We start from the raw sequence: 15489 nt of genomic DNA, 5'->3' as shown, positions 1-15489 counted from the left end.
ACTTTCCCTACCTGCTAGATCATGGTATTTAGGGTGTCACTTCCTTTCCTGGTAAGATGGATTGACTCAGGCCCCACTATGCTCCTTGGTCTTAGGCCTCATACTCATGGCTAGTGCTGGCCAAGTCTTTGAGTCCCTTTTAATCACAGAGGCCTTGTACTCCACGGAAACTCCCTTGGCATGGGGCTTCCCCACAGTCTGAGCCCTCTTGCCCAAGCAAAATAAGTGGACTTTCCTCACATACAACAAACCAGTGCTCTGTAACTAATGTGCACGTTCCCACTTGTCCCTTTGCAATCGTGACCATGGATCTTTTCTGCCTCTACCTTTGTCTCAGGGAGAAAAAAATGATAGGAAGGTGAGAAATCAATTGGGTCACAAGAAATTAAGCTCAGTGAAAGGCGAGCAATTACACCCGGGCAAACAACCTTGCTGCAACAATTAGACAGCCCCACCAAGGGAACCTGAAAACCACAGGGGTTGTTTTGACCCAGAAAAGCCGAGTGTTGCCTTTGCTGTCAGTCACAGTGACTTCAAGCCTTGGGAATGGATTTAGTCGATGATGGCACTGTGACAATTTTATTCATGCACAACTCTCAAGAGAGCTCGCACAGGTGGCACGAAGTCGCCTTCTCCTTCCTTCCATACATATATACTAATAGATGAACTAACATACCCCAAAGTGATGTGGGCATGAAATAATCTGAAATTTCTGTGTTAGGATCAGGCATGTGAAGTGTGTGTGTGTGTGTGTGTGTGTGTGTGTGTGTGTGTGTGTGTGTGTGTGAGAGAGAGAGAGAGAGAGAGAGAGAGAGAGAGAGAGAGAGAGAAAGACAGAGACAGAGACAGAGAGACAGAGACAGAGAGACAGAGACAGAGAGACAGAGAGAGACACAGATAACAGAGACCAGGACACACATGTGCCACAAATAGTACAGGTTACTATGTGGGCTGCATTGCTCAACTCTTCCAACATTTACCAAATGTTTATTGTACACCAGACTGGGGGCCAAGAAAACAAAAGATAACAGTCTGCATTCATAGATACTGCCAACTCCATTATCCCAAACCTCTAAAGAGGACTAGAAGGAAGTGAGAATGAAGCCCAGGAAGTAGAGGTCCCAGGTGTTCCTCTCTCTGGGGCTGGCAGACAACTCTCCCATGGCTTAGTGGAGAGGAGAAATGGAGGACATAAAGGAGTTCGTCCTAACCAAGGCAGGGTGATCCTGAAATAGTCACCATGAGGTGTGAGGAATGATTCACTGAGGGCTGGGTGGCAGAAGGGAGGTGTCCTCTGGAAACAGTTACTATGGGTGGAGCAGAAGGCCCAAGGTGGGCACATCAGCACTCTGGACCGGCCAATGCAAAGTCCCTCGCAACACATTAAAAATGGAAAAGGCTGTCTGTAAAAGCATATCTCTAAGGATATAGGATGGAGAAAATGAGAACTTTCACACATAAATGAGTTAGGATGTGTTTTACTTGAAAAACACGAAAAAGGGTGATAACGCATAAATGTTTTCACCTCATTTGTGGTGAAGGAAATGCAACCTAAAACAAAAAGAGCAGTTAAATGTGGTGGCTCACCTCTATACTCCCACCACTTGTGAGGCTGAAGTAGGTGCTGTGCTGTGATGAGTCCTAGGCTAGCCTGGGCTATGTAGTGATATGTGGGATGGTCTGGGTTACAAAGTGACATTTTCTCAAAATCCGCCCCCCCCACAACCTCAGGTCTCCCAACAAAGCAAATAAAACACCTCAAATAATCAAATAAAACAACACTACTAACAAACACTCAAAGAAAGATTCCATTTTCTTTTGCCTATCATCACATTCAATTTGGAAACATATTTAGCGTGGCTTAGGAGTTGTGGGGCATGGCCACCAAAGTGAGCGAATGCCCCTGAGTTATTCCTTAGTTTAGGGAAGCATGGAATTAAGAGTTTATTTAACCTTACCTAAAAGAGCTATCAACAAGAGAGTCAAGTCAAGGGAGGTCAGAATAAAGAAGAAATAAAGAAAGAAGAAAGAAGGAAGTGGGGGGGGTGAAGAAAGAGAAGGAGAGATACAGAAACACACAGAGACACCCAGAGAGGTAGAGACAGAAAGAGACACACACAGAGAGAGCCAGAGGGAGTCTAAGCCAGTGCAGTGAGTGCTGGAGCTTGGTGAAGAGGTGGAGGACGCTTGGCCCCCAGAGGGAGAAGCCAGTTGGCCTAGAAAGAAGCACACCTGCTTGCTGACCCTCTGGCTTCCTGTCAGACAGGAAATGCTTCCAAGAAGCTCAAGGACATGGAAGGTCACCAACAGCCAGGAAGCAGGAGCAGGTCTAATGGAGGCCCTGGTGTGGTGAGAGCAGAGTGAAACTCCCCTCCGAAACTATTTCCCAAACAGATTCGGTCTTGACTTTGGAAGCACATTCACAAGCCATGAGTTAAGCAGCAGGCAGGCAGGAGGAGCGGTTCTCCTGCAAAAAGCAGCCAAATGAATGTGGGAAAGAGATTTCAGAGTCACGGGTCTCCTGACAAATCAGCCAGGAAAGGGCCATTCAGAGCTGCGCAGGGCTCCTGGGGCAGGCACCTGCCTGGTGGATGGGGACTTAGGAGGAGTGGCTTGGTGAAGTCTGGGAAGTCAATTAGGAGCAAAGCCCCACCCAAGTCCGGCCCCTGGAATCTGTTCCCTTTACTGAGCTGTGCCAGACACTCCTTCTAATAGTTTTTCTGCTTTGAGCCCAGCCTCTCTGCTTCCACTCAATTTCTCCACATAAACTTAGACTTCCTCTTTCCACCAGTCTTCTCCCATTCACACTGGTGAAGAGGACAGCAGTAAGTTGAAACAAATGTGGATGCTAATTTGTCAGTTCAGCCAAGATGACTGGACAGCTACCCACCTCAGATGAGGTAGTGACCTGGCTATCCCAATCACTGCCACTGCCATCTTTAGCTGTAAGACAAGCCTTGAGAAAATGTCAGAACTGGATGGTGAGGCCTTGCGTTCCTCCCAGCCTTAGGGTTTCAGGAGACTAAAGATGAACACTGAGCACAAAGCAAGTGATTTCCCATGATGTCAGGAGACACTTAGGAATAGCCAAGCTGACTGGTAAGTAAAACAGATGCACATTAAAGCAATGAGGTGTATTTTCTTAACTCACAGTTTGGGAAAGATCAAATAAAGAAATAGTACTACCTTTCTCTGGGCTGGGAGAAGAGCCAAGATCCTCCACATTGTCAGAACTCAAGTTTGTAGAGTGTACATGCATCAAAAGTCTTAAAGTGAGCCATCTTTGACCTGGAAATCCTGCTCTATGAGTTCCTAGGCAACAACCAAGGGTCCATTCAAAATTTTAATTAGAGGGAATTTCTCTTTTGTTTCTTTCACTATGCTGTGTACTACTACAATCCAAAGACTGACCTGCTTTTTCTATGGCTTGATGTGATCCATTCTGGTAGGTAAGGGACACTCAAACACTTCAGGACTACCATGGCCCATGTGTACACCTGCCATGGGATTTCTCTCCATGCACCCCATCCACACAGGTAGGGTCACTGTTGCTCTGGTGTCTTGCTATGTGAGTGAGTGAGACCCTACCTTGAGCAGGCTGTTGTGGTCATCTATGGCCCTAGGACTGAGGGAACATTCTGTGACTTGATTGCCAAGGCCTTTTGCAATAAACTGCCTCTTCCTTCTTCCAGCCATAGAGGGGAGGTCATTGTCTATTTCTCCCTGGCAGACACTGTCTGCCTGCTCACTTACTGCCTCCATCCTGTTCTAACTTTTGGTCACCAAGGAGCTTGCTTCCTCCCTTGTGTAGCTAGAGTTTCCCTTCCTGGCCCACAATCAGGACAAATCTCTGACACCCGCCAGTCCCACAGCTGCTCAGACCCAACCAAGTAAACACAGAGACTTATATTGCTTATAAACTGTATGGCCGTGGCAGGCTTCTTGCTAACTGTTCTTATACCTTAAATTAATCCATTTTTATAAATCTATACCTTGCCACATGGCTTGTGGCTTACTGGCATCTTCACATCCTGCTTGTCATGGCTGTGGCTGGCAATGTATTTCTCACTCAGCCTTCCACTTCCCAGAATTCTCCTCTCTCCTTATCCCACCTATACTTCCTGCCTGGCCACTGGCCAATCAGTGTTTTATTTATTAACATATTTGCCATACAGAACATCCCACAGCACCCTTGCCTTTGGTGTCTCTTCCTGGAGTCCTTTTGTCCTTCAGTGGTGGTGTGCGAGAAGTGTTGGTGACATCAGATCCCAGTGCCCATATACTCAAGCATGCACTAATATCCTATAGCATGTTCTTGTTTAATTTGTTTTAAGTATGTCTGTTTTTAATTTACAAGATCCCTAAAGCCAGTATTATAATTTGTATTTGAAAGGTCATATGATATAAAAGAAAGAACAGGGTGTGTAATCAGACAGACCAGGATTTCAATACTATGTGATGTTAAGTTCCTTAACCGCTCCAATCTTGAGTTTTACTTTTCAGAAAATGAAGTAATTTATTTCACAGGATGGCACTGTGAAGCTGGGATCAGCCACTTGGCACAATGCATGCATCTGAGTACACGATCCATAAATGTTTTGCTTTCCTAAACTGCTACAGGAGAACAGGGCTTAGCCCATGGGAGTTTTAGATAGAATCCTGCACCCCAACTAGTTCCCAAAGGACTTTGGAACAATGACTGATCTGAAGATGTAAAGTACAAAAGCAATCGGATTGGGTCCAGCCCACTGGGCTCTCACCTGATAATGGTCAGTGGAATGAAGTACACCAGAAAGGCCACGATGGTCATGTACGGGGTCCAGTAGGAGTCATCTGGCCACAGTGCCCAGCACTGCACCTCGCCATTGGAGAGTGTCCTTTTCCCAAATATGATCAGTGTGGGGATGGAGAACAGGAATGAGAGGCTCCAGGCTATCCCAATGAGGACTTTGGCTTGCTTCTCTGCTTAAAGAAAAGAGAAAGATGTCTGGGCACCTGGGAACATGCTTGGGGAGCACACAAAGGCCACTATAGAGACTGATTTCTGAGAGCTACTGGGACCTGTCAGTGTCCCCAGAAGCCTCAGTTTCCTCATAAGGAAATGGGTGTGAGCCTTTTGCTGTAGGGTAAAGCTCCCATGTGGGGGTACAGGCCCACATGTATCCCACTATACACAGCTCTGCGATTCCTCTTTTAATCTCATTTAGCTGGCTGGTACAATTTCCTCTCCCCATGTTTAATCTTTGCAATTCTTTAATTAGCAGTCAAAATGAACACTTCTGTGTGTCTCCTAATTATTTCTTTGTTTCTTGATCTGTGCTTACTTCTTTTCTATTTTTTTCAGTCGATGTTCTTATGTCTTTGCCAAAATTGTCATAAGAAAGATATTAGCTCTTCGTCTTTTTATTTTTTCTCATCCATGTGTCCCTGTGCTGTAGTTCATGGTTTTTATTTGTATAAATCATTTAGGACCTTGATGAAGTGACAAATGGTTTCCTTTACTGCTTCTGCTTCCAGCGTGGTTCCTAGAAAGTCCCTTTCCTTGTTAAGATGATGGAAGGTTTGTCATTATGTTCTCTTAGTCCTTCATATTTGAATGACTGACTTTTCTGGTCCACCAGGGTCTGTTTTTAATTAGCTGTGACATGGGGAATTAACGTTTTCAACTGGCTGTAGAGCTAGTCCAATATTATGTATTAACAAACCTGTTCTTTTCCAATGGATTTAATTTGCCGTGTGTGTGTGTGTGTGTGTGTGTGTGTGTGAATTCTTTGGGAGCATTTTAAATGCATTATATATTTTCTCCAGTTTAGCTTTTAAAAGATAACTGATTTCTGCCTGTCTTTCCAACGATATTTCAGTTTCTATGGGTATATGAGAAGGCTAGGGACCCATGAGGCCAGGTCTGCCTGTGTGCAGAGCAGAGGGCAGCTAGCTGGTCCTCTACAGAGCTCATTGCCAATCACTGATGGCTCTTGGGAACTCACAGAGTCTCTTCATCAGCAGCATCTTCAAGTTCTTCCACCCCTACTGTCCAGTCAGAAAGTGCAGAACACAGGAGCTGGCTGTGGGTGAGCCTTCGTGGTGCCTCCATACCTCAGGACTCCCAGCTTCCTAGGCTCTGCCTCCCCTCCTGCTCTGTGCACCAGACACCATTAAGAAACATTCCTAGCACCACTCATTACTGTGAGCATCACAGTATGTTTTGCGCCATCTGCTTTTTTTCTTTTAGGGATCCTGTACTAAGGAGAAGTTCCTTTGTTTTCAGTAAATTAACAACACTTTTCCAGTTTTGTGGATTTGAAGTAAGGAAAGCCAGGTGTTTGTTTCTTGAAAATGAAGAACATGAAGAGACAATACACATTTCATCGTAAGGGTATGCTTGCTGCCAGGGCTGTAAGGAACTAGGTGGAAACACATCCCTGAGGTGAAGAGTCACAGCATGGGGCCACCAAGGAGTTCTCTCATGGGGGCAGGATCAGGTAGCATTCCCCAGACACCCCAACTTTCTTTGTGTATATGTGGACACTCAGATCCATTAGGCAGTGAATGAAGAGGAGAAAGAGAACAAAGAGAAGAGAAAGAAAAGAAGGGCGTGGTTGGAGCAGAGAAAAAATATTAATAAAATATTAACAAAATAATCCTACTCCATGAAAGGATCTTTATGAAAGAACGCTTGCTCACCTCCTTGAAGAAACTTCATGGGGTAAACGATGGCATGGTACCTGTCTATGCTGAGGGACACCAGGACGTAGGTAGAGGCATAGAGCAGGACAACCTAAGGCAGGAAGCAGAGGACATCTGTGACTTCACATGGGAGAGGTAATTCACATAGCATTCTTGCTATTTAGAGACCAGAGGATTGAACCAAGGTGCCCATGAGGGCTGAGGGAGAGAGAGGCGCTGTCAGGCCCTCCCTGCTGGAAGCAGATCTGGGCTTTGCTGCTAGACTTTGCATTGCTACCAGAGAGAGTGTGAGAATGGTCATGGCTCCCTCAATGCATTCATTGGCTTCTTGGAAATTCCAGATTTCAGGATCAGTCTCTCTTGACATTTGCTTGGTACATTTATCTGTAATTGACTTTTAAAGTTAAACGAATTTTCTCTGCCACAGTTGACATTCCAGAATCATTAGAAACAAAAGTTCATTTGCCTTTTATCAGTGAGAGTAGTTGAGAGGTGGAAAAGGGTTCTGGTTTCCTGGAGTCGACATGCTGTTCCAGTCATTTACCCCAGCGTCACTCTTGGAGAGCTCACCCCTTCCTCCAGGGCTCTAGAGCTGTATGTGGCCTGAGCTTCTGAACCTGGCTTCCCTCCTCCTACTCTCCGTTGGCTAACCTCATCCATACCCTCTACATATCATAGACACGGTCTTATTTGCCTTCTCTGTAGAGGAAGAAATTGGGATGCAAGCTAACATCTCTTCTGTGACAGGTTCGTATTTAGAATATAATTAGATTAAATATGTCAGAAAGTCTGATCTCAATGGAAATTTTTGGAGTAACCTCAGCGAGGTTATTTCCTTTTGTGGATGAATATAGGGGCCATAGAAGATGGGAGTATAGGGGTGAGAGTCTGGCTTTCTCTTTGGTGATCATATTTATTTGGAGTTTGTATCTTTGTTGTTCTTTCTGTAGCTCAAACAAATTATAATTGCATTATAATCAACTATACTAGATCAGCCCATTATAGTTGCACTTCAGTTTAGGTTACTGCTACCTGAAATGTAGTCATTTGATATAGCATTTGACAACACTAATCCTGTGAACATCATAGCTTACCCTGCTTTACAAATGTTGAGAACACTTATATTAGCCTCCAATTGGGCAGAATTATCACACACAACCTATCTCATACTATAAAGTTGGCGAGCTCCTGTGCTGAACGCAAAAACCCTCATTACAAGGGCGTCCTATCATACATTCTAAAAATCACACACTGGGTCATCAGAAGTTAGGACCATCTGTGCCATTCTTTCTTTTTTTTAAAATCTCTATAACATAACCACAAACACATTCCAGAATTAATGTTGCAGGGAGAGAGTTGTAAAGAATGATCAGAGATGGATGCCCCATTCCCTGAAAGACATGAAAAGAATTTTTCTTGTGTAAAAAGTAACCAAAGGAGAAACTAAAAGAGTTTGATTAAGTTTAAAGAGAAAAGTCAGACCAATGCCTCCTTCAAGAGAACTGGTGTTCTGTGTGTGAGCCGTGGATTTAGAGTGGCCTAGGCTGACCACATGGTGCCCAGAACGTGGCATCAAAGGACGGGGGGGGGGTGGGCAGCAGGGGAGAAGATCATAGTGGGCAGTTTCTAAGAGTCTTGAACATCTGTGTTGTCCTGAGGGAGGTGGTGCCCCAGTTCAGAATCTGGGACAGGAAGAAAAGTCACTGAAAACAGATTTTCAGGGCTGTGGGCAATATTAACAAAGATGATACTAACTAACATTGAGACATAGCTGAGAAGAGTATTTAACTTTGGAGATGAAACATCTTCAAACATCTAGGTGGTGCAGTAAAATAAAATAAGCCTATCTAAAAGAAATACATCACAAATTATCATGCTTCTCCGTAAAAAAAGCAAATGCCAGAGAATGTGTTCAGGATTTTGAAAGAAAAGTTGTGATCCAAGAATTTTGTAAATTTAATTTCGATGCCAATGCACAGAACAGCTTTTTTTGGATATGTATGAAGGAAGGAAATATAACACCCCCCCCTCTTCCAAAATTCTCATGAGGAAACTGAGTAAGAACTGTTTCAAAATTAAGAATAAAGGGGATAAAATAACAATGTCATATAAGGAAGACATCAAAATACAAGATGCTTACCAGATAGTTAGGAATATAAAGATGGAATGAATATTCCAGGGAAGAATCCGGAGAGAGGTGTGAGGGGAGAGTATAAGAGCAAGGTGTTGTTAAGTCCTCACTTGGATATTTATATAATTTTCTTTTTTTTAAATTAAGAAAAAAGTTCATTTTACATATCAAAGATCCCCTTCTTCCTTCCTCCTGCCCTTCCATCCTCCCCCTCCCAGCCCATCCCCCATTCCCCCTACAAGAAGGCAAGGCCTCCCATGGGGAGGTACATTCAGCAGAGGCAGGTCCAAGCCCCTCTCCCTGCCTCAAGGCTGTGTGAGGTGTACCATCATAGAAGTGGGCTCCAAAAGGCCTGCTCATGCACCAGGAATGGATTCTGATCCTACTGCCAGGGGGCCCCCAAGCAGATCATGCTACACAACTGTTTCACTATGCAGATGACCTGGTCCAGTCCCATGGAGGCTCCACAGCTGTTGATCTAAATTTCATGAGTTCCCACTAGTTTGGTTTGTTGGTCTTAGTAGGTTTCCCCATCATGATTTTGATGCCCTTTGCTTGTAGAATCCCTCTTTTCTCTCTTCAACTGGACTCCTGGAGCTTGGCCTGGTGTTTGGCTATGGATCTCTGCATCTGCTTCCATCAGTTACTGGAGAAAGGCTCTGTGATGACAGTTAGAGTGTTCACTGATCTGATTAACTGGGGTAAGTCAGTTTAGCACCCTCTCCACTATTGCTAGTAGTCTAAGCTGGGGTCATCCTTGTAGATTCCTGAGAACTTCCCTAGCACCCAGTTTCTCCCTATCTCCATGATGTCTCCCTCTATCATGGTATCTCTTTCATTGCTCTCCCACTCCATCTCTGTTCCAGCTCGACCATCGCATTCCCTTATGTTCTCATCCCCCATCTCCTACCCTCCATTGCCCACCCCTCGTCCTCAGTTTACTCATGGAGATCTCATCTATTTCCCCTTCCCAGGGAGATCCATTCGTCCCTCTTTGGATCCTCCTTGTTAGCTAGCTTCTCTAGAGCTGTGGATTGTAGTCTGGTTATCCTTTGCTTTACATTTAGTATCCACTTATGAGTGAGTCCATACCATGTTTGTCCTTCTGAGTCTGGGTTACCTCACTCAGGATGCTATTTATATAGTTTTCTATTTGCCATTGATAGAGATACATCTAAAGACAAAAGGGAAGTTACAACAAAGTAAACTTAAAATGGAGAAAAATGAATTTCTCTGCCTTCTGTGGTTACTGTGGCAATAGCTACAGGCTTGGTGGCTTAAATAACATCAGTTTATTTCTCTCAGAGCTTTGGAGACAAGAAATCTAAAACAATTCTACTAGCCCCATATCAAGATGTTTGCAGGGCTATGCCTCTTCTGAAGACTCTGGGGGAGAATCCATGCCCAGTGTCTGAGCTTCAGGCAGCTGCCAGCATCCTACCCTCGTGGCCTTCAATGCAGTCCCTTCCCTCATGCTACACTCTCCCCTCTTCTGCTTGTATGTCAGATCTGTATTTTCCTCTTACAATTACATTTTAGGATTTCCTGAATTAATTTAGGAGAATCTCACATTTCTAATCCTTAGTCACAATGCCAAATCCCTTTCTGTCACATATGGTGGGTAGTAGGCATAGGCTCCCAGAGTTAAGGTGCAGATGTCCTGGGAGAAAATTATTTTAGCTTCCCATATTTACTAACTACATCTGAAACAAATACTCAAAGAGCAAGACTTCAAAGAGAACAGTGACACCGAGGTACTGGGATAATACTAGGCACTGTTTCCCCTTATAAATATAAATGGCCTAATCTCTTTCATTCAAACAAAGACTATTCAAAACAAAAATCTTCCCCATGGTCTAACTATATTCTATTCAGAATAAAAACCAATAAAAACAAATATCATTGAAATTTAAAATCAAAAGAGTGGTCAGGGGCATATCAAACAACTAACACAATTTAAAAGGCCTTTATTAAAATACTGCATGATACCAATCAAATTCAAAGCTAGCTACATCCCATGTGAAAAGGTGATAAAAGATACAACACATAATGGTGTTAGAATATTGATAAACTTAGATGTAATAAGTGATGTAACACTAAATATATATAATAAAAATAAATGTTCAAGACTTTACAGCTAAAATAGCCTACAGAATGCAAACAGGAAAAATTGAGCTCCATAGTACAGAATGCAAAATATCTAGACTCTAGACGATATAAAAAAAATTTGGTCAGATACTGAGTTACCAACAAAGGAAAATTGTCATAGAATCCAAAAAGTGGGCTGTATTCAACTCACATATCTCAAACAAACGATGAAGCTGAAATAAGTAACATTTAAAAAATACCACTTAGAAATTTAAACATCTTCCTAATTAACTCAAGCAAAGAAGGAAATCACAGTACAATTACAGTCAATTCATAAATGTCAACAATGGGAACTCTATACACCAACAGCATATGGGGTGCCATTCAGAGAGCAGATGGCTGCCCGAGGACAAGTCTGCCTTCCCGCCACCCCACCCCCGACTCTGACAGACATGACCCAGGGAATGTGACATGCAAGGGAATTCTGCAAAGGGAAGTGAGACTCGACTGCTGAGATTTTACTCAGAAAAATGCCAGATTGTGTTCATGTACACTAGTATTCTTGGACTGACTTTAAAATCATGCCCTTTGTGTTTTAGAGAAAGTTTAGGTTTACGAAATCCTGTAAATAGTACAGAGAATTCCTGTGCTGCCCACATCACATTTACACATGTCCACTGCTGTCAATATCTGGCGTTGGTGTGGTATTAAACTGATTGATTAGTCTTGATACATTATCAATAACTAAGGTTCAGTCTTCCTCACTACAGTCTGTGGACTTTGGCAGTGGAGTGATGGCACATATCTGCCATCAGTTTTATCCAGATGATCACCACTGACCTAGCCATGCCCTATGTGTGACTAGTCATCCTTTCTTCTTAAAAATCCCTGATAACCACTGATTTATTTTTTAACGCAGCTTTGCCTTTCTGGGGCTGTGACATAGCTGGAGTCACATGGTATTTAGCCGACCAGATTGGCTCCTTTCATGTAAATATGTGATTTAATATTCCTCCATGTGCTTTGGCAGTTTCTTTTCCTTTATTTTAGAAAAAATATTCATCGTCATATTACACGGACATGACAAACTTTGTTCATCCATTGAGCTGTTGATGAACATCTTGGTTAGTAGCAGGTTTTGGTGACTATTACAAGAGCTGCTAAAACTACCTTTGTGCAGGTTGTGTGGACATAAGTTGTCCAGTCAATTGCATAAATATCTATGATCATAATTGTCCAACTGTGCAGTGAGATTATGCTTAACTTTGTAAGGATCTGTCAAGCTGGTTTTCATTTTTAGCTCTATCAACAGTGAGTGCAAGTTTTTGTTAATATACATCCTTACTAATGTTTGGTGTTGTTATCTTCTCTTTAAGCTGGCCATTGTGTAACACAGGAATAGTGGTACCGTATGGTTCTGATTTGCAATTCCCCAAATGAGACCCTTGTTTGCCATCTTCAGTGATATTTCTATTTTTCCCTATTTTAAGAGGGTTGCTTTTTATATTATTGTCTTTTAAACTGTCCAGTTATCCCCTAGTAGTTTTATAGTATTACATTTATGTTTGTGATTCATAGTGAATATTTTAAAAGGTTCAATATCTGTGTTTATGTTTAAATATTTTATTTTTATTGCACACATAAATATTTTACAGAACACCTTAGTGGTAACTGCAACTATTGTGACCAGTTCTTTTCTGTGAAGAGACCTAAGGCATTAAAATCATTCTCAGTAGACAGAATTTGTGTTGCAATTAACTGGTTTTGATACTCATTTAAACTTTTTTTTCAATTTTACATATGTGAGTATTATTTAATGGTTATGTAGAAGTTTAAGATATCAATCACTACACACCCAAATTTGCTTATCTATTTCTCAGTGGGTGGGCATCTAGAACTTCTTGACCTTCATTCCTTCCTCCACTGCTCATACTGTCTGTGGAACTCATTCTTCCTCTTCCCTCTGGAATCCGACAGCCTTCCCAGAACTCTGGTTGCTTATCTTGCTAGTAGGCCCATTCTCCTCCCTCTGGAACCACAACCATGTCGCCTTCCCAGAACCCCACTGCCTGTATTGCTGGTGAAGTCTTCTACTTTGCAGGACTCATGCTGTTGTCTTTCCAGGCAGGGCCCTCACTCTCACCTCCCTTGGGCACATGAATGCCACCATCCCAGGCCATGTCTCAAGCTGTTCCCTGCAGAACTTTACCTCTTGCTTTGAAAGTTGAGCCCTGCTTTCCCTCTGGAGGGAATGCCAGTCCCTTCCTCTTAGGAAGGGTATACTCTCCCCTCCTTCTGGTCCTTCAAGTCCACCATCCAGGACCCTCAGAGGGATTTACTTGCTCGACAGGCAGAGTACTTGTCTACCCTGTCCCCTGGCACTCCATTCCCACCATCTGAAGACCTGGGCAAGCCCCTACTCACTGCACAGGTAAAACCCTCATTTCTCTTTGGTATTTCAATAAAAGAGTTATTTATTTTTATTTTATGGATATAGATGTTTTGCCTACATGTATGTCTGTGCACTATATCCATGCAGTACCTGCAGAGGCCAGAAGACATCATATCCTCTGGCACTGCAGTTTCAGGCAATGGTTAACTGCCATGTGGGTATTGGAAATCAAGTCCAGGTCCCCCAGAAGAAGAGTAAATGATCATGACTCTAGAGCCATCACTTCAGTCTCTCTGTCTGGCAGTCTAACCCTACTATCTGAGAGCCTGTATGGAGCATCTGCTTGCCGCACAGGAAGTGATCTCACCTATCCCCTTGATGGCACCTTACATCTCTGTATCAAGACATATGTTGGCTACCTCCTCTACTCACTGGTACTCAAACTATTGCATGTCAGGACTCCTGTGGAGCATCAGTCAGCTTCCCCAATCAGAAGCCATATCTCCAGTACCTGAACCTCCCAGGCCCTCTGGCTTAGCAGTGCCTGGAGTAATTGCCCCTCAGATCAGAGGCCACACCCCATAGTTCACTCTCTTCTCTCCTAACCCACACAAAGCCCCTGCTGGGCAGGTCAGAGCCTGTGCCTTTCCCAAGCTGAAATGGAATTGCCTCAGCTACCTGTCTCACGAATGATCACCAACTGGCCACAGGACTGAGTTTCAAGTATATCCTAGCTATTCCAAACCCAGCAAAATTAGAATAACAAAAAATTACAAATTCAAACACCAATTCAACACAGGTGACCCAGAAACTCATATCAAGGTACAACACACTTTGATTGAAGGGTACAGAAGTCTACCTCAAACCGGCCAGCAAAGTTCCTTCACGTTGGCTAGCTTTCGTGTCATGATGTTGGACGGCACTGTGGGGGCTGCTGGGGAAGAAAACACATCAGTGGTTGTACTCACCATTGGACCCTGCATGCTGCAGTAGTGACTTGTCAGGTAAGATGTGCCTACTGGTGCAATAGTGGCACAAGAGTTATGGGGGTAACTAACCACTTTCTTACCAGATTTAAAGTCTGTTCCACAGAAGGAGATTCATGCCTCAAACTGTAATCCTGGTCAAAAGTCCATGGCTGTGGAGCTCATAAGCCCCAGGGTAGAATCTGCTGCTGTTATTTTGGTAAATGGTTATATAAGCCCCTGCTTATATACATAGATGTGGGCTGCTCTCAACCTTGGTCAGAGAAGCTTCTTTTTGCAGTGGGCAGTAATCAGTGGAGTGATGCATGACTTTCAAAGTACTGACAATAAGAGACTTAGTGCTCAGCCCCAACAGGTCATCTATATCATCCCCTCAGCTAGCTCCCACCCAAGCCTCAGGGAAGATCTTGGAAGAGGAAGCAGAATGAATGCAAGATCCAGGGGAAAGAGAAGAGTGATGCAAAGCTCTGTCTTTTGGACATGATATGACTGTCATAATCATGAACTAACAGCAGCAGGGGTCACCTATACAAGACCTGATAAATCAATCAAACCCACGTAGACATGGTAGATGATGTCCAGGACCCACTGTTTACTGGGGACTATGCAAGAGATAGTTTCCAGGATAGGGAGAGTCATTCTTTTTGAAGATGTGACAACTTGGGATTCTAACACTCCAGTGGATGGCCCCCACATATGAATATGGGAGACAAGAAATAAAGCCCATCTCCATGTTCTCAGCAGGAAACACACCTTAGCTTTAAAGACAGGTACCACTTTAGAGTAAAAAGATGGATAAAAGTACTCTACTCGAATGGGACCACGAAGCAAGCAAGCATCACTATCTTACTATCTGACAAAATAGACTTCAAACTAAAAGTAATCAAAGAGATAAAGTAGGACAAGTCATTCTGATCAAGGGATCAGTTAGCCAAGAAGACATCACTATAACCAACAACAAACATATAGAGAAAGAGGTCATGGACATGCTTCCATTCACAAGGGACTTAAAGAAAATAAAAAGGAGAATGAACAGAACTGAGAGAATGAAGCACCTCTGCAATGGAAACTTCAAATATCTGAAAAAAGAGATAGAGAAAGACACTAGAAAATGGAAAGACATCTCATGCTCAGGGATTGGTAGAATTAATAATGTGAAAATGACCATTTTACCAAAAGCTATTTATAGATTCAATACAATCAAA

General features: G+C 43.2%; 1 protein-coding gene across 1 annotated transcript in view; it reads right to left on the bottom strand.

Annotated features, from left to right (window-relative positions):
- Npsr1 (neuropeptide S receptor 1) overlaps nucleotides 1-15489 on the bottom strand; it is a 192155-nt gene that overhangs the window by 27294 nt on the left and 149372 nt on the right. The window contains exons 4-5 of the mRNA XM_052754966.1: nucleotides 6685-6778; nucleotides 4761-4962 (exon numbers count right to left, since the gene is read on the bottom strand). Coding sequence (XP_052610926.1) covers nucleotides 4761-4962; nucleotides 6685-6778 — 296 coding nt within the window. The remainder of the gene's footprint in view (nucleotides 1-4760; nucleotides 4963-6684; nucleotides 6779-15489) is intronic.

The sequence above is a fragment of the Peromyscus californicus genome, unplaced genomic scaffold, assembly GCF_007827085.1.
Source record: "Peromyscus californicus insignis strain IS unplaced genomic scaffold, ASM782708v3 Scaffold_11__1_contigs__length_118956290, whole genome shotgun sequence".
Classification (NCBI taxonomy): Eukaryota; Metazoa; Chordata; class Mammalia; order Rodentia; family Cricetidae; genus Peromyscus; species Peromyscus californicus.
Note: the sequence above shows the minus strand (reverse complement) of the source record. Positions and strands in the feature narration are given on the sequence as shown.